Source organism: Spea bombifrons, chromosome 3 (assembly GCF_027358695.1).
Source record: "Spea bombifrons isolate aSpeBom1 chromosome 3, aSpeBom1.2.pri, whole genome shotgun sequence".
Lineage (NCBI taxonomy): Eukaryota > Metazoa > Chordata > Amphibia > Anura > Pelobatidae > Spea > Spea bombifrons.
The window spans coordinates 27,251,405-27,275,305 of record NC_071089.1 but is presented as its reverse complement, the minus strand read 5'-3'; the positions used below and the strand labels follow the sequence as shown (position 1 = coordinate 27,275,305).

At 43.1% G+C, this 23,901-nt stretch overlaps 1 protein-coding gene across 1 annotated transcript in view; it reads left to right on the top strand.

Annotated features, from left to right (window-relative positions):
- Positions 1-23,581, top strand: part of TMEM178A (transmembrane protein 178A) — a 120,287-nt gene extending 96,706 nt beyond the window's left edge. The window contains exons 2-4 of the mRNA XM_053461333.1: positions 2,468-2,581; positions 21,764-21,901; positions 22,207-23,581. Of these exons, the coding sequence (XP_053317308.1) occupies positions 2,468-2,581; positions 21,764-21,901; positions 22,207-22,448 (494 nt within the window). The 3' untranslated portion in view covers positions 22,449-23,581. The remainder of the gene's footprint in view (positions 1-2,467; positions 2,582-21,763; positions 21,902-22,206) is intronic.
- Positions 23,582-23,901: the final 320 nt, after the last annotated feature.

Below are 23,901 nucleotides of genomic sequence, written 5' to 3'. Positions count from 1 at the left end.
ATATGCCACCTGCCCCCCCCCACACCTAACTTTCTTTCAATAGTGCTTAAGGGACATTGGTTTTAAGGGACATTAAAGGGGACAGTCTAACTCTCTCTACAGTTTTATTAATGGAGAATGGATATTGTGGAGAACGTTCTAGGCTCTACTCAAAGCGATGGTCCTTGGTGGCATAGAATGTCCCCTTTATAAGACTTAGTGCTCCTACTGTGTGTCAGATCCACAGGAGACCTGGCTAGTTGATGACAGTCTGGTTTCCACTGTATCAGCAGAAGCCACCATTGCGGGTTCAGAGCTGGCAGATATAATGTAAAGCCACGTACACCTATGCTGATTATATGCCCAGATTGATGGACATTCTTTACCTGTGGTGTAATTTGCTGACCCTCCTGATGCTGATTGTGATCAGGAAAACAAGACTGAAGAGGGGTCTATAAAATCTCTTGTAGCATTGCTCTACTCTCTGAAGAAAGCAGTGCAGACAAGTTGAAAAAGTAAAAGTAAACAAACTGTTGCATGCTTTAGGACATGTTGGCAATCTCCTTCTTTTCATGCTTGCCCCAAATATGATTGGCTAGCAGAACTTGGTGATGATAAATAATATCGGAAAGCAGTAATTTATTGAAACAGATTGCAGGACCTGTTTATTAAATATAAAATTGTCTTAAACTGTATATAGATACTGCAGTTGCAATAACAAAGTCAAGTATAGGAGAGGAGTACAGTGTACAAGATAAGGAAAGTCAGAAAGTACTCATAAGGTGTGATTTATCTGCGTTTGAGCAATACTTTGATATACTAAGTGCTGAAATTATTGAAGAGGGAAAAGGACCAGAAACACTTTAAAGTGTTTTAGCAGGTGGTCCATTTTTGCATAACAGCATTGTTAATCTTACAAAATATACTATTTAGTAGCGTAATAAGATGGAAAAAAAAGCAAAGAATGAATGCCACGTGTAATAGTAGATACAAAGTTGTAACAAATAATAGCCAAAAACGAAATGAAATATCCATTTAAGTATGTGTGTCCATAAGTATCGTGCAGTGTGCTGTACTGCCTCCTAGTGGACGCTGAGAATGTCACAGGAATCAAATTTGATAACAATCCAAACAATTTGGAAAATAAAAAGTGGAAATATGCGAGTGGTATGCTAGGAATTTTAATAGTTTTAGTTGTGAAATATAAACGCAGACAGACAAATAGGCATGCAAACATACCGAACACAAGGCTATAGACAGACACATTTTCTGAAAAGCACAAGAAAAAGGTGGATATTTTTCACTAGTATTGATTTTGTTCAAAAGCCAAGCCATATATGATATGGTTTCTAGGAGCCCCTCTCTTTTTGTCACATCTGTTTGTAATTTATTTTGTAATGGTACTTACAGATGAACTGAGCAACAGATTTGCACTGAGCCCCACCTAATAAGTATCCAGTCGGACCATCATCTTTACTTCCAGTTCTTTGGCTCTTTACGACTATTCCTCAGCATTGTTCTATTTATCTTGTTAAGTTACTGATTGGGTTAAGCAGCTTTTATAAGGGTGGCAGAAGAGAAAGGACATTGGGACAACAATTTAGTTAGACAACCTTAGTCATTGGTCATGTCTTCCCTTACTGTGTTAACCTCTACCACTTCTGGTGGGAAGCTGTTCCACTTATCTACTATCCTCTCAGTAAGAGGAAGAGGTTAATATTCTGTGGAGTTTATTGTGCTTTGTTGTGGCTCAATTTTTATAACCATTTTAAACAAAAAACTAATGAAAACCCATCATTACCTATGAGCATTCAAACAATACGTCCCTGCTTTCTGTTGACATCCCGTCTCCGATCAGTTGTCTATTCCTACTCATCACTAGGACGGAGTTTATGTTTCTACTTATATTAGAGTTGTGTCCTTATGGTTCCTGGGTACATCTGATTTCTCTCCATAGGGGGTGTAATAGGTGGATCATCCCCATGAATATGTAGGAAATACCAGGACGTACATTGAAAAAAGTACTTAATTTGTGTTTCATTTAATTTAATTGAGTTTTCTTTTTGAGTGGTCTACCTCGTTTTTGAGATGAACCTTTACACTAAATATCTCCAAAACAACTATAGTTAGATATAGTATATTCATTTAGTTACGATGAAAACTAAATTCATCAAAATTCCCCTCTTTTGTACAGTATTAATGGTGCAAAGAAAATTGTTTACACAATCATAACCAATTTGAAATATTATCTGATTATTCAGATTACGTCAACCAAGAATTTAATCAGTGTTACTAAAAAACATTGGAAATGTGTGTTATTTTGGCTAGAATCCCAGTATATGTTGTGTATTACTAATTTTTGCTTTTAATGATTAGTGTCATCTACTTTCTTTCTTTTTATTAATTACTCAGTGGCAACCAGTGTTAAGATTTCAAAGCCTTTTCTCTAGATGAAATGTTTTATTGATGTTTTTTTTTTCTTTTGAAGGAATTGCCCAGAAATGCACAGCCATCAAGTATCACTTCTCTCAACCCATTCGCCTGAGGAATATTCCATTTAACTGGACCAGGATTATTCAACAAGATGAGTGGCATCTTTTACGTAAGTCATAAATAGGAAATAATATTACAGGGCAGCGGTGGAGGTGAGCCACTACAAATATAGAAAACAGAAAAAAAATAGAGAAAATATAGAAAAACTACTGAATTTCTGTAGTTTAATTGAATCATCACCATCTTTATCTTAATGTCTGGCACTGTTAAAGGCCCAAACCTCTCCCAAATGTTTGTTTTTTTTTGCTGGCAACGCCTGACAGATCTGCTAAGCTTGGCATGCTAGAGGGGGCAATTAATGTTTTGTGTACGTGGAACACTTATTTCATAATATTAAATAACCAAACAGAATATATTGGGAGAAACTTAGGTCCAGTGGGATACTCCATTAAGTAAGGAGATTATAATTGTGTAAACAACATTACTAAATTATTTAAATTCGCTATGTCATAAACTTAGATACAGTCCCCTATATTCCCTCCTTATTATAATTCTGTAACGCAGAGACTGTACATTTTAATTCAGAGATGCCCTAGAACAATATGGGAATTACTAAAAGCTATCTCTCACCATGGTGCCTGTACTCTAATGATGTCTTCTTTTGTGTAGACCTTATTGTCTTTAAGAAATTGCTTTTCACCCATTACCAGGCAATCCCTAATGTCGGTGGAAGATATCTGTTATACAATTTATTAAAACAAAAGCAGGGGCGTACCTAGAGTATTTGGCACCCGGGGCGGATCCTGTAAGTGGCACCCCCCCCCAAATGTAAAGACATCTACAAAATTATGTTGGCAAGAATATTTATTGCACCAATTTGTAAACTGTATGTCAACTAGACTTGTGCATTCGTCTTCGGGCGAACATGAAAACGAGCACGAAGAGGCCGTTTTTTTGTTCGTTCCGAAGGAACGTAGAACAGAATACAGTGCCGGCAAACCGTAGGCGAAGACGAAGACTCACAATCACGAAGAATCGAAGATTCTTCGTGATCGTCTTCGTTTTTGCCGCGCAACCGCCAAAATTTCAAACAGGAGTGAGCTGATCCTCGTCTGTCCAATCAGCTCACTCTTGTGACGTAACGCTAAGGGTCTCGTCCAATGCCTGTGCTGCTGTTTTTTGAATTCTGAAGGCGCCTTTATAAGACCAGAGCTTGCCTGAGAGATCCATTCATTTTTCGCTGTGACTGCTTTGGCAACACTGCTGTGCTGCATCCGAGCGTTACAGAGAGAGATTGTTCTGTTCTGTGTGAGACTGGTAAGCCTTTCTCACAGTGTACTTCATCCTCACTTCAGTGCTACTTAATATAATTAATTTAATAATAATAATTTGATTAATTTAATTTTTTTAAAATTAATTTGTCATCAACTTTAGTGTAAGTGCTGTTGAGTTGACAGTGCACCCAGTGCCTCAGTGGCACTGGGGTGCCCTTGCCCTGGGCTGGCACTAGTGCCTATTGCCTGTCCTGCTTAAATAAATTAAATAGAATTTATAAATTACAATTTAATAGAATCTATAATTTAATAGTTCATTATAATATTATATATATATATATATTTGTCAGTCATATATATATATATACTATAGTATACTAGTGTAGAGTGTACTGTAGACATTCATCTACTAGTGTCTAATTTAAAATCAGTAATATTAATTAATATAATTAATAATTGAATTCATTATAAAATATATATATTTGTCAGTTATAGTTAGTAATAGTATACTAGTGTAGAGTGTACTGTAGACATTCAGAACATCTACTAGTGTCTAATCTAAAATCAGTAATATCAATAATTCTCTAATTCTTTCTTATCTTAATAGTTAATTAAATTAGCTATAAATAAAAGTAATAATATTAATTAATTACTACTAGCGTATAGTTCAGCTAATCTTATTAGTACTGGTGCTGCAGCTCTATAGTTTGTGCTTTGTTTTAGCAACAGTAAGAGACCAAGTCAATTTTTCTTAATTAATCTTTCATTTTATTTCATTTGTTTTGCTCACCTCAGTCCATCAGTGAAGTGAACTTGTTGGGCTAGTGAGTGCAGCCGCATAAGTGCTGTGTTTTTTTTTGATCAGCAAGCAGTGACGTTAACTGTTTTGCAAAGATTTTCTCATTTATTTTACATTTTATTTCAATTTTATTAAAAGTACCCTTAGTGTTTTGCTCACCTCAGTCCATCAGTGAAGTGAACTTGTTGGGCTAGTGAGTGCAGCAAGCAGTGAAGATAACTGTTTTGCTGTGACATTTTATTTTATTTCTAATTCTTTTCAAGAAAAATTGACTGTGACGAGCTGTACTAAGCAAAGCTTCAAGCTACTAGCTGTAGTACTAAAATAATTCTAATCTTCTTTAATCTTAATCTATAATATATTATAAATAATAATATTCTAATTCATAATCTATAATATAAGTAATTCTAATTCTAAATTCTAATTCATAATCTATATTCTTCTATCTATAATACATAATATATAAGTAAATTAGTTCTAATCTATTAATATTATATAACTTAATATTAATTAATAAATCATATACTGAATCTGATTTAACCTCACTTTAGCTTAGTGGGTTTGAGAGCGTCTGCCTAGAGGTAGACTTATAGTAAGGAAATATAGCTTTAGGCTAGCATAGTAGTAGGCTAAGCTCTTAGGCCCGTGTAAATTCAAATTAAAAATAAAATACTGCTAGTTATTAAATAGTTAATCTTGAGTTAATAATTTAAATAACTTTAGGATTTTGGCAGATTGCACACAGCACAGTGCAGTAGTGCATAGTTTTACTTTTTAAGCAGTAGCACTGAAGAGAACTTCCTCTAATTTTTTTGTCTTTAATTCGTTTTTCCTTTTTTTTATTTTTATTTTTTTATTTTTTTTTTATAGTTTTTTAAACACTACACTACACTACACTACACTACACTACACTACACACACAACACAAAATTTGAAATGGATCCTCCTTTTGGGACTAAGGAGGGACAAGCTCCATCTACCACCACCACCACCACCACCACCAGCACCACCACCAGCACCACCACCAGTTCTAAGATGCAGCCTTTGCGTCAGTCTAGTCGGCCAAGTAGGCCAAGCTCTCGCTTATCATTTGGGGAAGCATTGCTTGAAGGATCATCAAGTAAAGGAAAGGCACCAAAAGCAGGCAGTAGTAGTGCGGCTAGGCCCACAAGCTCTATGGTTTTTTACGGAAAGCCTAAAGCACCAGAAGCACGTTCAAAGTTAAAGGGTAGCACAAGTAGTACCAGCCCAGTGACTAAAAAGAAGTGCCTTTTGCCCCAAGCAGCATCTTCCCCATCCACCAGCAGCATGCAAGGTACCAAGCAGAGCCAAATTAGCAGCAAGACTCAGAGGGGTCCCAAACCAAAGCGATCTCATTCCTTTGTAGGGAAAACCACCACCACCACCCCCACCTCTACCGCCTCTACCACCACTAGTGCTGCGCCTACTGTTCCCACTGGTACCGCCACGCCATGTCCTCCTAGTACCTCTAGCAAGCCACCAAGTCCTTACAAAATTTTTGTAAAGACAGTTAGAGAGAGGGCTACACATAGTGGAACTCCACCTAGCGAGGTAGCAGAGGAGCCTGAGACTGAGAGGCCAAGTGCAGAGTCTATTCTTCCTGCTCGCACTACTACTAGTCACGAGTCTCACGACGATATCAGTCTTAGCTCCAGCCTAGCAGGAATTCCATTCGATCTGGCTAATGAAGAGCTAGACTATGAGCCAGAGGAAGTAGAGGAGATGAGTGGTCAGGAATCAGATTCCTCAGGGAGCAGTGTCCAAATGACTAGTGCACAATTTTCCCCTGAGCCTCCACCTTCTCCGCTACGATCATCACCATCACCACCACCAGCAGCAGCAGCAAAACCTAGCAAATCTAAAGCAATTAGCAGTCCCACTATGGCCAGTACTGTTACCACCAGTCCCACCACCACTAGTTCTGCCTCTGTTCATCCACCCCGAGCAGTAAGAGCAGCACCCAAGGCACACTCCAAGGCTATGCGCGCCCCAATTTGGGAGCACTTTGAAAATGTTGAAGAAGGGCGCTATGGAAAGTGCAAACATTGTGGGAAGCTAATAAGCAGAGGGAAAGTGTCTGGCCATTTTACCAGTGCTAGCATGAAGCATCACCTCAGCACTCAACACAACGCTGTGCTATTGGGGAAAGATGCAGAGGTAAAACTTAGTGCAGGCAGCATAGCTGGTGGCCGTGGAAAAACCCCAACAGCTTCTTCTTCTGAGCCAATAGCAGCAGCAGCAGCAGCAGCAGCAGCAACTAGTGCTGGCAGCCAGAGACCAAGGCAGGTTGGAGCACTGCATGCCCAGCCCACCCTGGAAGAATTTGGGGCATTCCACTCCAAGAGAACGATGCCCAAACAGCAGGCCAATAAAGTAACGCGACTTATTGGTCAGTTCATTGCTGTTGGAGGGGCATCCTTCTCCATGATTGAAGGGGAGCCTTTCAAACAATTGATGGCGGCTGTGGCTCCACAATACACAGTTCCGTCACGTTCCACTTTCAGCAGGAACATTGTCCCCTCGCTGTATCGGTCCTGTGTTGCAGCAGTGAAAGAGGAGCTTTCCAAGGCTGCTGGTCAGTGTGTTCATTTCACTACAGATTTGTGGAGTGCACCTAGCGCCCAGCATGCCTTTCTTTCTTTGACAGCACACTGGTGGCAGCCCGGTGTGTCTAAGGAAGTTGCTGCAGCAGGCTACCGATCATTCCTTCTCCATGCAGAAGTGATGGATGAAAAGCACACTTCCCAAAATATTCTGCATGCGATTAGGAAAATGTTTAGCCTTTGGGTGGGAGCAGAGGCGGGCACCAATGTTGAAGTTGGTTTTGTGGTAACTGACGGAGGTGCCAATATGGTGAAAGCGCTGCGAGATGGTCATATTGTTGGTGTGCGCTGTGCAGCCCACATCATCCATCTTGTAGTGAAGGCAGCAATGTCAGAAGGAACTAATGTGGCAGCAGTAGTTCTGTCCCGCTGCAGAAAGATCGCTGGGCACTTTCACCATAGTGTTAAGGCTAGCCAACTTTTGAGGGAAGAGCAAGAGAGGTCAGGTCTTCCCGTACACTGCCTACGTCAGGATGTCAGTACACGGTGGAACTCCACGTTAGACATGCTAGAGAGGATTTTGGAGCAGCAGAGGGCAATCCATAATCTTGCCTCAGAGCACAATATAGGGATTACCTCTCCATTGAATAGGGAGGATTGGACAGTGATCGCCCAGCTAGTGGCAGTCCTTAAACCATTCAGGGATGCCACAGAAAATTTAAGCTCAAACACTGCCAGTCTGGCCCAGGTAATCCCAGTGTTCTCCCATCTAGGCAGCAAGATGGATGTGTTCCTTGGAAACCGTGAGGCTGTTCAAGGTGGCACTCTACATCCTGACGTAGCAGCCATAGTCAGGAAGCTGAAGGATCTGCTAAAAGTACACCTTCGCAAGCGAATGGAAGAGAGTCCCGAAATGATGCTAGCGTGCCTTTGTGATCCAAGAATTAAGGGAAAGCTAGCTTTGAAATTCAATGTTCTCAGTAGCTACCGGGAGCAATTGGTCAACAAGGTGCGTGACTGGCAGCGTAAAATGGGAATGCTGTCCGAGGAGGGTGAGGTGCAGGAGGAGGAAGAGATGATGTGGTCTGCTACCCCTAGCAGCAGCATCAGCAGCAGTGCCACAAGCAGCACAACACAGCTGAGTGGAGCAGCTGCGTTTTGGGAAGAGGCACTTGGCAGTATAGTTGGACCATCTGACAGAGCTAGCAGCAGAAAGGAGAGTAGTGCTGCTGAAATGGTCAAACTTTACCTCTGTGAAGTTCCTTCTGCTCCTAATGTTGATCCTCTTAGCTACTGGGATGAAAAGAAGAGTGTGTGGCCTGCACTCTCATGGGTTGCGCAGCAGCTTCTATCATGTCCGCCAACCACTGTTCAAAGTGAGCGCGTGTTTTCTATGACTGGAAACATACTGAGTCCACAGCGCTCACGCATGGCACCTCATCTGATGGAGCAGATTGCCTTTCTTAAATTCAATCTGCCCAAATTGGGTTACCCAGCTCTTAGCTTGGAAAGTTAAATTTTTTCTCTCTAATGTTTAAGGTAGTTTCTCCCCCTGGTTGCACTTGCTGCGGTGTGGCAATGCCTGCTACCTCCGCTGGTGTAGCCAATTTACGCTAGGGCCTAGTGTCTGAGCTCTGTAAGTCCGCTCCCAAACGCCTAGGACTGACAGTCTTTGGATGCTTTGCCCTGGGGTGAAACAGGTGAGTGGGTCGTCAATTGCCCACTCATTCACCTTTTTCCGTTTCCAACGCTGCTGCTGGTGGTGGTGCCAGTATCTTTTGCCAGTTCGCTTCCTGGCTGAAATCATGCCTCAGATGTCCCTAATGGAAAGGGTAGTTTCTCCCCCCTGGTTGCACTTGCTGCGGTGTGGCAACGCCTGCTACCTCCGCCGGTGTAGCTAGCTTATGCTAGGGCCTTGTGTCTGAGTTCTGTAGGTCTGCTCCCAAACGCCAAGGACTGACAGTGCTTGGATGCTTTGCCCTGGGGTGAAACAGGTGAGCGGGTCGTCAATTGCCCACTCATTCGCCTTTCCCAATTCTGCTGCTGCTGGTGGTGGTGCCAGTGTCTCTCTTCAATGCCAGTTCGCTTCCTGGCTAGTGTCATGCCTCGAATGTCCCTGATGGTAAGGGTAGTTTCTCCCCCCTGGTTGCACTTGCTGCGGTGTGGCAACGCCTGCTACCTCCGCCGGTGTAGCCAGCTTACGCTAGGGCCTTGTGTCTGAGTTCTGTAGGTCTGCTCCCAAACGCCAAGGACTGACAGTGCTTGGATGCTTTGCCCTGGGGTGAAACAGGTGAGCGGGTCGTCAATTGCCCACTCATTTGCCTTTCCCAATTCTGCTGCTGCTGGTGGTGGTGCCAGTGTCTCTCTTCAATGCCAGTTCGCTTCCTGGCTAGTGTCATGCCTCGAATGTCCCTGATGGTAAGGGTAGTTTCTCCCCCCTGGTTGCACTTGCTGCGGTGTGGCAACGCCTGCTACCTCCGCCGGTGTAGCCAGCTTACGCTAGGGCCTTGTGTCTGAGTTCTGGAAGTCCGCTCCCAAACGCCAAGGACTGACAGTTTTTGGATGCTTTGCCCTGGGGTGAAACAGGTGAGCGGGTCGTCAATTGCCCACTCATTCGCCTTTCCCAATTCTGCTGCTGCTGGTGGTGGTGCCAGTGTCTCTCTTCAATGCCAGTTCGCTTCCTGGCTAGTGTCATGCCTCGAATGTCCCTGATGGTGAGGGTAGTTTCTCCCCCCTGGTTGCACTTGCTGCGGTGTGGCAACGCCTGCTACCTCCGCCGGTGTAGCCAGCTTACGCTAGGGCCTTGTGTCTGAGTTCTGGAAGTCCGCTCCCAAACGCCAAGGACTGACAGTTTTTGGATGCTTTGCCCTGGGGTGAAACAGGTGAGCGGGTCGTCAATTGCCCACTCATTCGCCTTTCCCAATTCTGCTGCTGCTGGTGGTGGTGCCAGTGTCTCTCTTCAATGCCAGTTCGCTTCCTGGCTAGTGTCATGCCTCGAATGTCCCTGATGGTGAGGGTAGTTTCTCCCCCCTGGTTGCACTTGCTGCGGTGTGGCAACGCCTGCTACCTCCGCCGGTGTAGCCAGCTTACGCTAGGGCCTTGTGTCTGAGCTCTGGAAGTCCGCTCCCAAACGCCAAGGACTGACAGTGTTTGGATGCTTTGCCCTGGGGTGAAACAGGTGAGCGGGTCGTCAATTGCCCACTCATTTGCCTTTTCCAATGCTGCTGCTGCTGCTGCTGCTGCTGCTGGTGGTGCCAGCATCTCTTCTCTGCCAGTTCGCTTCCTGGCTAGTGTCATGCCTTAATTGTCCCTTATGGTAAGGGCAGTTTCTCCCCCCTGGTTGCACTTGCTGCGGTGTGGCAACGCCTGCTACCTCCGCCGGTGTAGCCAGCTTACGCTAGGGCCTTGTGTCTGAGCTCTGGAAGTCCGCTCCCAAACGCCAAGGACTGACAGTGTTTGGATGCTTTGCCCTGGGGTGAAACAGGTGAGCGGGTCGTCAATTGCCCACTCATTTGCCTTTTCCAATGCTGCTGCTGCTGCTGCTGCTGCTGCTGGTGGTGCCAGCATCTCTTCTCTGCCAGTTCGCTTCCTGGCTAGTGTCATGCCTTAATTGTCCCTTATGGTAAGGGCAGTTTCTCCCCCCTGGTTGCACTTGCTGCGGTGTGGCAACGCCTGCTACCTCCGCCAATGTAGCCAGCTTACGCTAGGGCCTTGTGTCTGAGCTCTGGAAGTCCGCTCCCAAACGCCAAGGACTGACAGTGTTTGGATGCTTTGCCCTGGGGTGAAACAGGTGAGTGGGTCGCCAATTGCCCACTCATTCGCCTTTTCAATGCTGCTGCTGGTGGTGGTGCCAGCATCTCTTCTCTGCCAGTTCGCTTCCTGGCTAGAGTCATGCCCAAAATGTCCCTAATTGTAAGGGCAGTTTCTCCCCCCTGGCTGCCTCTGTCTGCGGTGTGGCAACGCCTGCTACCTCCGCCGGAGTGGCCAGCTTACGCTAGGGCCTTGTGTCTGAGCTCTGGAAGTCTGCTGCCAAACGTCTAAGACTGACAGTGTTTGGGTGCTTTGCCCTGGGGTGAAACAGGTGAGTGGGTCGCCAATTGCCCACTCATTCGCCTTTCCCATTTTTCAATGCTGCTGCTGGTGGTGGTGGTGGTGCCAGCATCTCTTCTCTGCCAGTTCGCTTCCTGGCTAGAGTCATGCCCAAAATGTCCCTAGTGGTAAGGGCAGTTTCTCCCCTCTGGCTGCGTCTGTTTGCGGTGTGGCAACGCCTGCTACCTCCGCCGGAGTGGCCAGCTTACGCTAGGGCCTTGTGTCTGAGCTCTGGAAGTCTGCTGCCAAACGTCTAAGACTGACAGTGTTTGGGTGCTTTGCCCTGGGGTGAAACAGGTGAGTGGGTCGCCAATTGCCCACTCATTCGCCTTTCCCAATTCTGCTGCTGCTGCTGGTGGTGCCAGTGTCTCTTCGATGCCAGTTCGCTTCCTGGCTAGTGTCATGAATCAAATGTCCCTAATGGTAAGGGCAGTTTCTCCCCCCTGGCTGCCTCTGTCTGCGGTGTGGCAACGCCTGCTACCTCCGCCGGAGTGGCCAGCTTACGCTAGGGCCTAGTGTCTGAGCTCTGGAAGTCTGCTGCCAAACGTCTAAGACTGACAGTGTTTGGGTGCTTTGCCCTGGGGTGAAACAGGTGAGTGGGTCGCCAATTGCCCACTCATTCGCCTTTCCAATTTTTCAATGCTGCTGGTGGTGGTGGTGGTGGTGGTGGTGGTGCCAGCATCTCTTCTCTGCCAGTTCGCTTCCTGGCTAGAGTCATGCCCAAAATGTCCCTAATTGTAAGGGCAGTTTCTCCCCCCTGGCTGCCTCTGTCTGCGGTGTGGCAACGCCTGCTACCTCCGCCGGAGTGGCCAGCTTACGCTAGGGCCTTGTGTCTGAGCTCTGGAAGTCTGCTGCCAAACGTTTAAGACTGACAGTGTTTGGGTGCTTTGCCCTGGGGTGAAACAGGTGAGTGGGTCGCCAATTGCCCACTCATTCGCCTTTCCCAATTCTGCTGCTGCTGCTGCTGCTGGTGGTGCCAGTGTCTCTTCGATGCCAGTTCGCTTCCTGGCTAGTGTCATGAATCAAATGTCCCTAATGGTAAGGGCAGTTTCTCCCCCCTGGCTGCCTCTGTCTGCGGTGTGGCAACGCCTGCTACCTCCGCCGGAGTGGCCAGCTTACGCTAGGGCCTTGTGTCTGAGCTCTGGAAGTCTGCTGCCAAACGTTTAAGACTGACAGTGTTTGGGTGCTTTGCCCTGGGGTGAAACAGGTGAGTGGGTCGCCAATTGCCCACTCATTCGCCTTTCCCAATTCTGCTGCTGCTGCTGCTGCTGGTGGTGCCAGTGTCTCTTCGATGCCAGTTCGCTTCCTGGCTAGTGTCATGAATCAAATGTCCCTAATGGTAAGGGCAGTTTCTCCCCCCTGGCTGCCTCTGTCTGCGGTGTGGCAACGCCTGCTACCTCCGCCGGAGTGGCCAGCTTACGCTAGGGCCTTGTGTCTGAGCTCTGGAAGTCTGCTGCCAAACGTTTAAGACTGACAGTGTTTGGGTGCTTTGCCCTGGGGTGAAACAGGTGAGTGGGTCGCCAATTGCCCACTCATTCGCCTTTCCCAATTCTGCTGCTGCTGCTGCTGCTGGTGGTGCCAGTGTCTCTTCGATGCCAGTTCGCTTCCTGGCTAGTGTCATGAATCAAATGTCCCTAATGGTAAGGGCAGTTTCTCCCCCCTGGCTGCCTCTGTCTGCGGTGTGGCAACGCCTGCTACCTCCGCCGGAGTGGCCAGCTTACGCTAGGGCCTTGTGTCTGAGCTCTGGAAGTCTGCTGCCAAACGTTTAAGACTGACAGTGTTTGGGTGCTTTGCCCTGGGGTGAAACAGGTGAGTGGGTCGCCAATTGCCCACTCATTCGCCTTTCCCAATTCTGCTGCTGCTGCTGCTGCTGGTGGTGCCAGTGTCTCTTCGATGCCAGTTCGCTTCCTGGCTAGTGTCATGAATCAAATGTCCCTAATGGTAAGGGCAGTTTCTCCCCCCTGGCTGCCTCTGTCTGCGGTGTGGCAACGCCTGCTACCTCCGCCGGAGTGGCCAGCTTACGCTAGGGCCTTGTGTCTGAGCTCTGGAAGTCTGCTGCCAAACGTCTAAGACTGACAGTGTTTGGGTGCTTTGCCCTGGGGTGAAACAGGTGAGTGGGTCGCCAATTGCCCACTCATTCGCCTTTTCAATGCTGCTGCTGGTGGTGGTGCCAGCATCTCTTCTCTGCCAGTTCGCTTCCTGGCTAGAGTCATGCCCAAAATGTCCCTAATGGTAAGGGCAGTTTCTCCCCCCTGGCTGCCTCTGTTTGCGGTGTGGCAACGCCTGCTACCTCCGCCGGAGTGGCCAGCTTACGCTAGGGCCTTGTGTCTGAGCTCTGGAAGTCTGCTGCCAAACGTCTAAGACTGACAGTGTTTGGGTGCTTTGCCCTGGGGTGAAACAGGTGAGCGGGTCGCCAATTGCCCACTCATTTGCCTTTCCCATTTCCTTTTCCATTTCATTATTTTCCTTCTGATACACAACCAACCAAACATAACACACACAATAACACATATAACACATATAACACACAGTGACATCACACATAACACACATACACACACACTTACAATGCACAAAACACAAGGACGTTTTCCTTGTTATTTGCCCTGGCCTTCACTCACTAATAGCATTACATTAACACTATAACTCACACTTCACCCTATAACATTTTTCCATCCACATACCTGCCAACAGACCCAACTTTTTCAGGGACAGTCCTGCTTTTTTCCAGTCCTGTCCCATCTAATTTAGCTAAACTAGGTATGCAAAATGCAAATACACATAGGTAGTTATAGCTTGGTAGGTAACGCTACTATAAACATTTAATAAATATAATCAAGTACTAAATAATAAATCTAACTTTAAAATACATTTAAATAAACCCCTATTTTTTTTTTAAAAAAAAACATTAAAATTAAATTATTATTATTTAGACATAATCCATCTTTAACCAAACCAGTGCACTGCTACTAATCTTAAACATAACCGTACATTAACCCTAAGCTATTTTTTAGTTCTTGTCCAACATTTTTCCATCAGCATACCTGCCAACACACCCAAGATTTTGGTGGACAGTCCTGCTATTTTCCAGTCCTGTCCAATAAGTAAGTTGGGTTGTTGCAAAGTATGCCATTGTAAATAGGTAGCAAATGTTAGGCATGTAAAGTGGTCCAAAATCAATTTAAAAATGTAAAATATTCCCTATTCTTTTATTAAACATCTATGGACAGTACACCTCGGTATGTGTGTGCAACTCTATTGGTCGTTTCGGCAGGGGGCTCGCCTGCCATCAACGAATGAAGTGCATTCTGCAGTTCTGCAATTCACTCGTTGATGCCAGACCAGCCCCCTGCCGAAACGACCAATAGAGCTGCACACACGTACCTTCACGGCAGCTGCTGCTGCTGTGATGTGTTATTAACCCCGTATTAACCCCTGCTAGGCAACCAGGAGGAAAACGAAGATTAAACGAGCACGAAGAATGTCCGCGAATATTCGCCCGAAGAGAAGACAGGAACGGGCGAATATTCGCGGAATACGAAGATTTTTTTTCCCCCGAAGACGAGCACGAAGACGAACACGAAGAGCCCCCTGGTGCCCAAGTCTAATGTCAACTGTAAACAACAAGAAATCTGAAAAAGTAAAATAATAACTTATAAGTAAAATAAATATGTTTAAATAACATTTACTGAACATATAATAGTGATTTCTTTAATAACCCCCCCAAAAAACAACAAACACAACAAGTTTCTAAGAAGACCTAACAAATGAGTGACAAACATTACAAATTAAGTACTGGCTAAGCAGCTAAAGACACTATAAACTAAAAAAAATTCTGATATAATCAGGAGTCACCATAACATTGTTCTCTTTTTATTTAAGCATTTGCATATATAGTGGTGTTGCCATGTCGACTCATGATTATATATACACCATATGAACCAGACACTGACTGTGGTATAGCATGACACCTATCACTATATACTGAGCCAGGCAGTGACGGTGGTACAGCATAATGCCTATCACTCTATACTGAGACAGACATTGACGGTGGTGCAGCTTAAGTAATTTCATTATATATTGAGGCAAACATTAAAGTGAAACAGCATAACTCCTATCACTATACACTGAGCCAGATACTACAGTGGAACAGCATAACACCTATCACTATAACTGAGCCAGATATTGATGGTGGTACAGCATAACCGCTATCTTTATATACTGAGCTAGACACTTATAGTAGTACAACATAACTATCATTATACACTGAGGCAGACATTGACAGTTGTGCAGCACAACTGCTATCATTATATACTGAGACACGCGCTGACAGTAGTACAACATAACTGTTTCCATTATATACTGAGGCACGCGCTGACGGTGGTACAACATAACTGTTATTATATACTGAGGCCCACATTGCCGGTGATACAGGATAACACCTACCACTTTATACTGAGCACACATTGACGGTGGGGCAGCGTAATCCATATCACTATACATTGAGCCTGACATTTACAATAATGCAGCATAACCCATATCACTATATACAAAGCCATTGATGTGGTGTAGGCCTACCACTTCAGTGTCTGGCTTAGTATATAGTGGTAGGGGTTATGCTGCATTATTGTAAATGTCTAGATCGATGTATAGTGATAGGGATTATGCTGTACTGCCCTCAACTGCAGATCAGGGGAAGACTGTGAGAGTCAGTACAGCCTTCCCTTCTTCTGACTGCACCGTGACATTGGGAGGTCCTCTCCCCGTAATCATCCCCAAAGTCCATTTGTCCCCTACGTCACTAAACCACAACTCTCTTTTAATTACTCCCTGTAGTTCAGGTATAGATCAAATAAACAACACATGGAAACAGCACGTGCAACTGAATAAGACATAAATATCCTGTATTTACAGGTATACATAAATAATGTATGGAAACATAGCATTGCAGGTATAAATCAACAGAACACACAAACCCAGCATTGCACGTATAGATCAACTGGAAATCACTCAGCACTGAAGGTATAGATCAAATAAACAACACATGGAAACAGCACCCCAGGTATTGATCAACTGAATAAGACATACAAATCCTGTATTTGCTGGTAAACATAAATAATGTATAGAAACATAGCATAGCAGATACAGACCAACACATTAACACACAAACCCAGCTTTGCAGGTATTGATCAATTGGAATTCACATAAAAAACTCAGCATTAAAGTTATAGATAAAACACCCTAAATTACAGGCATAGATCACAGATTGCACACCCCAAAGCCAGCGTCCACATTGCCCACATAGAACCTGACCAGCACCCTGCGGTGGGGGTGCAAGGCCTCTGTCTCCCAGCTCTGCCACTGTACAAAACAGTATAGAGTGATGGGAGTTATGATGTACTTTAGAGTATAATTATAATGAAAAAGACATTGGAAATGGTACAGCATAACACCCATCACTCTCACACATTTACCAATCAACACTTACCAATCCACAGATTCCACACATACCAATCCACAGATTCCACACATACCACACATACCAATCCACAGATTCCACACATACCAATCCAGATTCCACACATACCAATCCACAGATTCCACACATACCAATCCACAGATTCCACACATATACCAATCCACACATATACCAATCCACATATATACCAATCCACACATATACCAATCCACAGATTCCACACATACCAATCCACAGATTCCACACATACCAATCCACACATATACCAATCCACAGATTCCACACATACCAATCCACAGATTCCACACATACCAATCCACACATATACCAATCCACAGATTCCACACATACCAATCCACACATATACCAATCCACAGATTCCACACATACCAATCCACACATATACCAATCCACAGATTCCACACATACCAATCCACACATATACCAATCCACAGATTCCACACATACCAATCCACTGTCACTGTCACTGTCACTCAGTCTTAATGAATGATTTCCTACCTTCTTTTCTACCTCTTTTCTTCTTACAGCAGTCTTTTCTTTTTACAGCAGTCTTCCTCTTCTTCTGTCTTCTTCCGGGTCAGAGGGCACTGTGGGCGCGGCTTCAGTGCCGCCGGGGTTTGTTGTCAGATCCCGGCGGCACTGAAGCCGCGCCCACAGTGCCCTCTGCACAGCAGCAGTTGACGCGCGGATCGCAAGGGAGCGGTATCGGAGGTCTTTAACAGACCTCCGGCTCCCTTGAGTGATTTTAAGCCGGTTCAAGGGAACCGGCTTAAAATCACTCAAGGGAGCCGGAGGTCTGTTAAAGACCTCCGATACCGCTCTCTTGCGAGCCTGCTCCTCCAGCGGCGGACATTGCTGTCCGTCTCTGGAGGGGTGCCGGGTGCCGGCAAGTTGGCACCCCCTGATGAGCGGCACCCGGTGCGGACCGCCCCCCCCCGCCCCCCGCTAGGTACGCTACTGAACAAAAGTGCTGCATGTAAAGGAAGATTATTGCAACATATGTATCCAAGACATATGGGAAGTTACTTTGTTTTCCAAACAATTGAATCATTTAAAGTCATATTGTTTTCCTTCTTCACAAAATGTCTATAGAATAAATTAACATTATTTATCTAGTAGGGACTTCTACAAGCGTCATGGCAGGATCTATTATTTAATTCTTGAGTTAACAGTTTGTTTATAGGCAGCTTTATGTCATATTTAGAATGTAGATGCTATGGGGCAGATAGGGGATAAAGATCCGGTGGAGCCCTTTGGAAATACCATCACAAAGGATCCCCTTGTGTGTGTAAATCCCAATATATTAGCAAGTCATTTGCTTAGCATGATTACTGGCCCCCCTGTGGTGATTCCCCTCCCTTAGCCACACCCTATCATGGTCACAACTTTTATTGGTTAAGCCCCTCCCTTGTGCTCTCCCCTTATAGCTAGTTTTCAGTCTTTGTAGTAATTCAAAAAGCTAACTTTTGCTTTGTGGTTTTCACACATCACATAAATATAATTATTATTAAATATATTTTAAATAATATCAGCAGCAATTTAAAAGTACAGGTAATTCTAATCATGAATATATAAATACAGAAAATCAATCTGAAAATTATAAAAGTAAAAGATTTACTATGACATAACTGCCATCAATATATACTGAGCCAGACATTGACGGTGGCACAGCATAACTACCATCATTATATACTGAGCCAGACATTGACTGTGGCACAGCATAACTGCCATCATTATATACTGTGCCAGACATTGACGGTGGTACAGCATAACTGCCATCACTTTACACTGAGCCAGACATTGATAGTGGTACAGCATAACTGCAATCACTATATTCTGTGCCAGACATTGACGGTGATACAGCATAACTGTAATCACTATATACTGTTCCAGACATTGACGGTGATACAGCATATCTCCCATTACTATATACTGTGCCAGACATTGACGGTAGTACAACATAACTGCCATCACAATATACTGAGCCAGACATTGACTATGGTACAGCATAACTGCCATCACTATATACTGAGCCAGACAGTGACGGGGTACAGCATAGCTGCAATCACTTTACACAGAGCCAGACAATGACAGTGGTGCAGCATAACTGCCACCACTATATACTGAGCCAGACAGTGACGGTGGTACGGCATAACTGCCATCACTTTACACTGAGCCAGACAATTACAGTGGTAGAGCATAACTGCCATCACTATATACTGTGCCAGACATTGATAGCTGTACGGCATAACTGCCATCACTATATTCTGAGCCAGACATTGACAGTGATACAGTATAACTGCCATCACTATCTATTGTGCCAGACACTAAAAGTGTTACAGCATAACTGACATCACTATTTACTGAGCTAGACACTGACAATCAATGCCTGGCTCAGTATGTAGTGACTGGAGTTAAGGTGCAGTTGTACACCTTAACACCCAAGACTTTATGCTGAGCCAGGCATTGATTGTGGCACCAGAAGATCTGAGAGTGTTCTGTATTATGTATATGGGTATTCATGCTTTTTAATGCTATGGACTCAGTCCACCCATTAACCATAATTTCCTCTAAACCAACAGATTTGATAGTGTTATTACATTAGGGATGTTTGTCTACGTTTACTGCCCCCCTTCTAAAGATTATCTGGGGCTAGCTCCACTCATATGTTCCAGGTAGCCGACTCTAGGAAGATTCTAAATATGGTAGTAACTACATACATTCTCTAACCAGTGTCCCTTGCCACACCAATTATATTGATATTGGTTTAGCTTTCATTATGGCTGTGGGCACGCTATTTGCAGAACGTATTTTAACCTCCTTCCATAATGATTTATGTATTTTCAAAACATCTAACTGACAACAAAGAAGCCATTGCAAAATTTAACACTGGATTAACAGAGGATTAACAAACCAATCAGAATAAATTCACATCTTTTCAAATATACTTTATCAAATAAAGCATCTCCCTCTACAGTTATCAGTTGTTGTCCTCTTAAACATGAATTATATTATAGAACAAAAAGTAACTTTTAGAAGGAAGAATTTTTCATGTCACAGATATGTAGTTGTAAATATGCTATTAATTGTTATGGCATCAATACATCTGAATTTCACATAAATTCTTTACATAACATGGTGACGTGAAATCAATACTCACATTATAGCCACACAAAATAACTAATAAATCAAATGTCTTTTTAATTAGATTTGTGTCAAGATTATTACGTTTCTTCAACCAGTCTTGATACAGAGTCTCTATCAATAAAGTACTATGAAATGTTTTTTTAGCATTGCTTATACATTCTTCTCATTTCTGAGAGGTGATTTACTATTCCTAACGCTATGTGGCTGATATTGAATATTGGTTGTTGTTCAGACCATAAGTTAAAAGGTCTAATGCAGATAGTCCCCTTCCAAACTTTCTAATATACCATTTTTGACATACTGTGTTATTAACATAGGATTTAAAAATTTAGTAGTCTGAGTTTTAAACTTTTTATGACTTTGTTTTGCCTGAAGATGCAGAAAAGTGATAGGTAAAGTGCTTAGTTAAAGGTTTGAGGTACACTATATGACCAAAAGTATGTGGACACCTTTCCTGATTATTGAGTTTAGCTGTTTCAGCCATTTCTAAAAGGTGTATCAAATCAAGCACATAGAAAGCCATCTCCACAGACAAGCATTGCCAGTAGACACATTTCTGTCTTGCTAGGTCTTCCCTGGTCCACTGTAAGTGCTATTATTGTGAAGTGGAAACATCTAGGAGTCACAACAGCTCAGCCATGAAGCAGTAGACCATTCACACTCACAGAGCAGGGCTGAATGATGAAAAAAGTCACCTATCTTCTGGGGCATTACTGCCTATGGAGACAACATCAGCCCAAGCACAGTGTGTCGGGAGCTTCATGAAATTAGTTTCCATTGCCGTGCAGCTGCACACAAGCCGAAGATCACTTTAGTCAATACTAAAACACCGGCTAGAGTGGTGTAGCGCACATCGACACTGGACTCTGCAACAGTGGAATAATGGAAGTGGCGGAGGTTAGGGTTAGTTATGTGATGGCAGGAAAAACAGAATGCTATACAGACAGTGACTAATGTGGCTTTGTATAACCTTAGTGATCTTTGTGGTTTATTCACTTAAGTAAGAGTTAACAGGAGAGTTTGCAGGAAAGTTGTGATTTCAACAACTTCACTTGACTATTCATTATGAAGGGCCAAGGGCTTGCTGGCAGGTGACCCCAGCAAGAAGGGGAGAGATGACCTTGTATACTGAAGAATTCACACTGATTTACTATACATTATACACGATCAGCCATACTCTTCCTGCTGCAACAACTAACTGGGGTTAGACCTTCTCAATGGACAGTGAAGTGAAGAAGCTGCAGCACAACTCTCCTTGTCAACTCTCCCTTTAGTGAATAAACCCATTTCTTCCCTATCTTCATAAATGTTAAAATATCTACAGTTAAAGTTACTAGATACATTTCCAGATAAGCAAATAAACAAATGTTGATCACAATGAAACTTGTATCTAAACTCTAAGTATATAGTGCAATCAAATCAGTTAGAATAGTATTTGGATTATTCATCTTTCCCAATGAAAACACACAATTATTCAAAACGGTTGTTTGTGTTTCAAACGGTATTTATGTTAACTTAATACCACTTAAAAACATATTTGCTTCCACAATAATACATTAAGTTTGCCTGCTCTAGAACAGTGATGCCATTTCATGTAGATAAAAAGGGGATTCATTTAAACTAATCATAGGTGGATAATTTCTAATGAGAAAGATAACTTTCAAAATGTACAGGAAAAGAAAACATTGAAAAGGTTACATGTATTTTGAAGTTTAGTTAAGCGAAGCAAACATTGAAGACAAAAAGGCTTCAGCCAATGTTATGTCTTTGAAGTTCAGCTCTATATAAGAGGATTAAAGTGTTTAATCAGTGTGGAGAAGTAAAATGTATTCATAAATATGTACAGTTCCCAGACTCTCTGATCTCTAGTCTGGGGAGATTTTGGACACTTTTTTTTGTCTTATCTCCACTTATACAGATTTACGAAGAATAACAGCAGGATTCCTGGGAATGGCAGCCGCCGTCCTCCTATGTGGATGCATAGTGGCTGCAGTAAGCTTCTTCTGGGAGGAGAGCCTGACACAGCATGTTTCTGGACTTCTTTTTCTCATGACAGGTATTTTATTTAAAAGCACATATACGTATATGAAATAAATATGAAATATGTTCATACACATACTATAAGTAGTAGTAGTAAAAGTAGTCTTTTTAAGACTAATCATCGTACCTGGGAAACTCCCAGGGTTGGCCTTCTAGAGCTCTTATAGAAGCCAGGAAGAGGGTTGTCTCTTATTAGGGCTAGCGCCATTTGTGGCTATGTTGTTTCTTTTTGCCCCCCTATTACCCCGCAGCAATAATTTTCTACTTAAAAAATAAATTATAAATGAACCCGTACTAATTATGTCTTTCTGACATTTTCAGGAATATTTTGTACAATATCTTTGTGTACTTATGCAGCAAGTGTCTCTTATGATCTGAATCGCCTGCCAAAATCAATTTATGGGCTTCCAAGTGACGTGGAGCATGGATACAACTGGTCTTTGTTTTGTGCTTGGTGCAGTCTGGGCTTGATCGTAGCAGCCGGGTGTCTGTGCACCGCATATCCATTTATCAGCAGGACCAAGATCTTACATTTAAAATTTGCCAGAGACTCTTGTGTATGACTGAAAGGTGCAGGGTAAAGGACTCTACCATCTCTAAAGCGTCCCATGCACTACAAACCTGACTTCAAGTGCATCTACATAGAGACTACAAATATATGTTTGAAGCACAAAATCCTGTATGCCTACAAAGTGGATGAATGGAAACAAATTTTCCCATTATGTACAGAGGATTTTGTTAATTGACAAACGGCCTTCCATTTACCACTGTTGGACCTGTCCCTGTGTTTTCCAGGTCTCTGTATATTCCTCACCAAATCAACTGAAGGAATTCTAGATGAATGGAGAGTGAATGAATAACGATAACAAGTGAGAGAAGAAATTCAATATTCTTAATGAAGAAAAAAACAAACAGGACCTTCCATAGCATGGAAATACTGTGCAATCAAGTGCTTTAAGAAATCATCTTTTATGCAATATGTTTGTGTGTCTTCAAGTGAATTGTCAGTCTAGAAAGGAAACAATTAAGACCCTCTGGGCCCCTAGGCATTCATACCATCTAGGTAAAGTATCCTGCCTTCAACTATGAGTGTGGCAACATTATGACATCAGGGTCCCCCAGCGCTCACTAGTAGGGTACCAGGAATCTGAAGAGTTCATTGCCTAGTGTGTCTGATGGATAATCCGGTACAGAAAGAATTTCCTATTTAAGAATGTTGTTCATCTCTGGTCCTGCTTCAGGTTCTTTCTATTTTTGCTTGTTGTCATTTTTACAGCAGAAGAGTACATATGCTGTTAATCCCGTGCTTGATCAATCTTACACGTGGTCTGTTTTAAAATTAACTCCCTGTTCCAAGATATTATTCATTCTGCATCTCATTTCTTGCTGTGAGTTTCTTAAATAAGTCATTACCATTGTGCCATAATATACAATGCAACAAATAAATCTGTATTTACTTTATTGGTTTACTTTTTAAGATGTTTTACAGCAATGTTGTTGTTTTTTTTTCCTATTTTACTATGTAACTGTGCAAGACATTTGATCAAACCAAAATAACACTATGATATAACATGGCTTTTCACCATTGGTCCTACATAAGTATTATTGCCGTTATGACTGCGCATTGGATTTGATGTGCTAATAAAACATTTTTTAAAACATTTTGAATTTTTTCAAATGCTAAATATATACTAAATATATACTGTATCAGTATTTCTTTTTGGGATAAAATGCTGTGAACTAATGCAGCTAAATAGGGACACCATTTTTTTTAAATTAAGAAACATTCAGTAACTGAATGTGTTGGATGCAACGATGAAGGTAAACCCATGACAAGTAATTAAATGACAATCCTCGTCAATCCTAAATGACAAAGCACCGCAATGGAAAAGATCTTTCTTAATGAATCTGGTCCTATACATTTCTGTTTTGCAGTCCATGACTGCTATTCAATTGTGGCCCAATTTATCCCAGTAATATATCTTGATTATTGTTATATGTTCATTTTAGATCTGC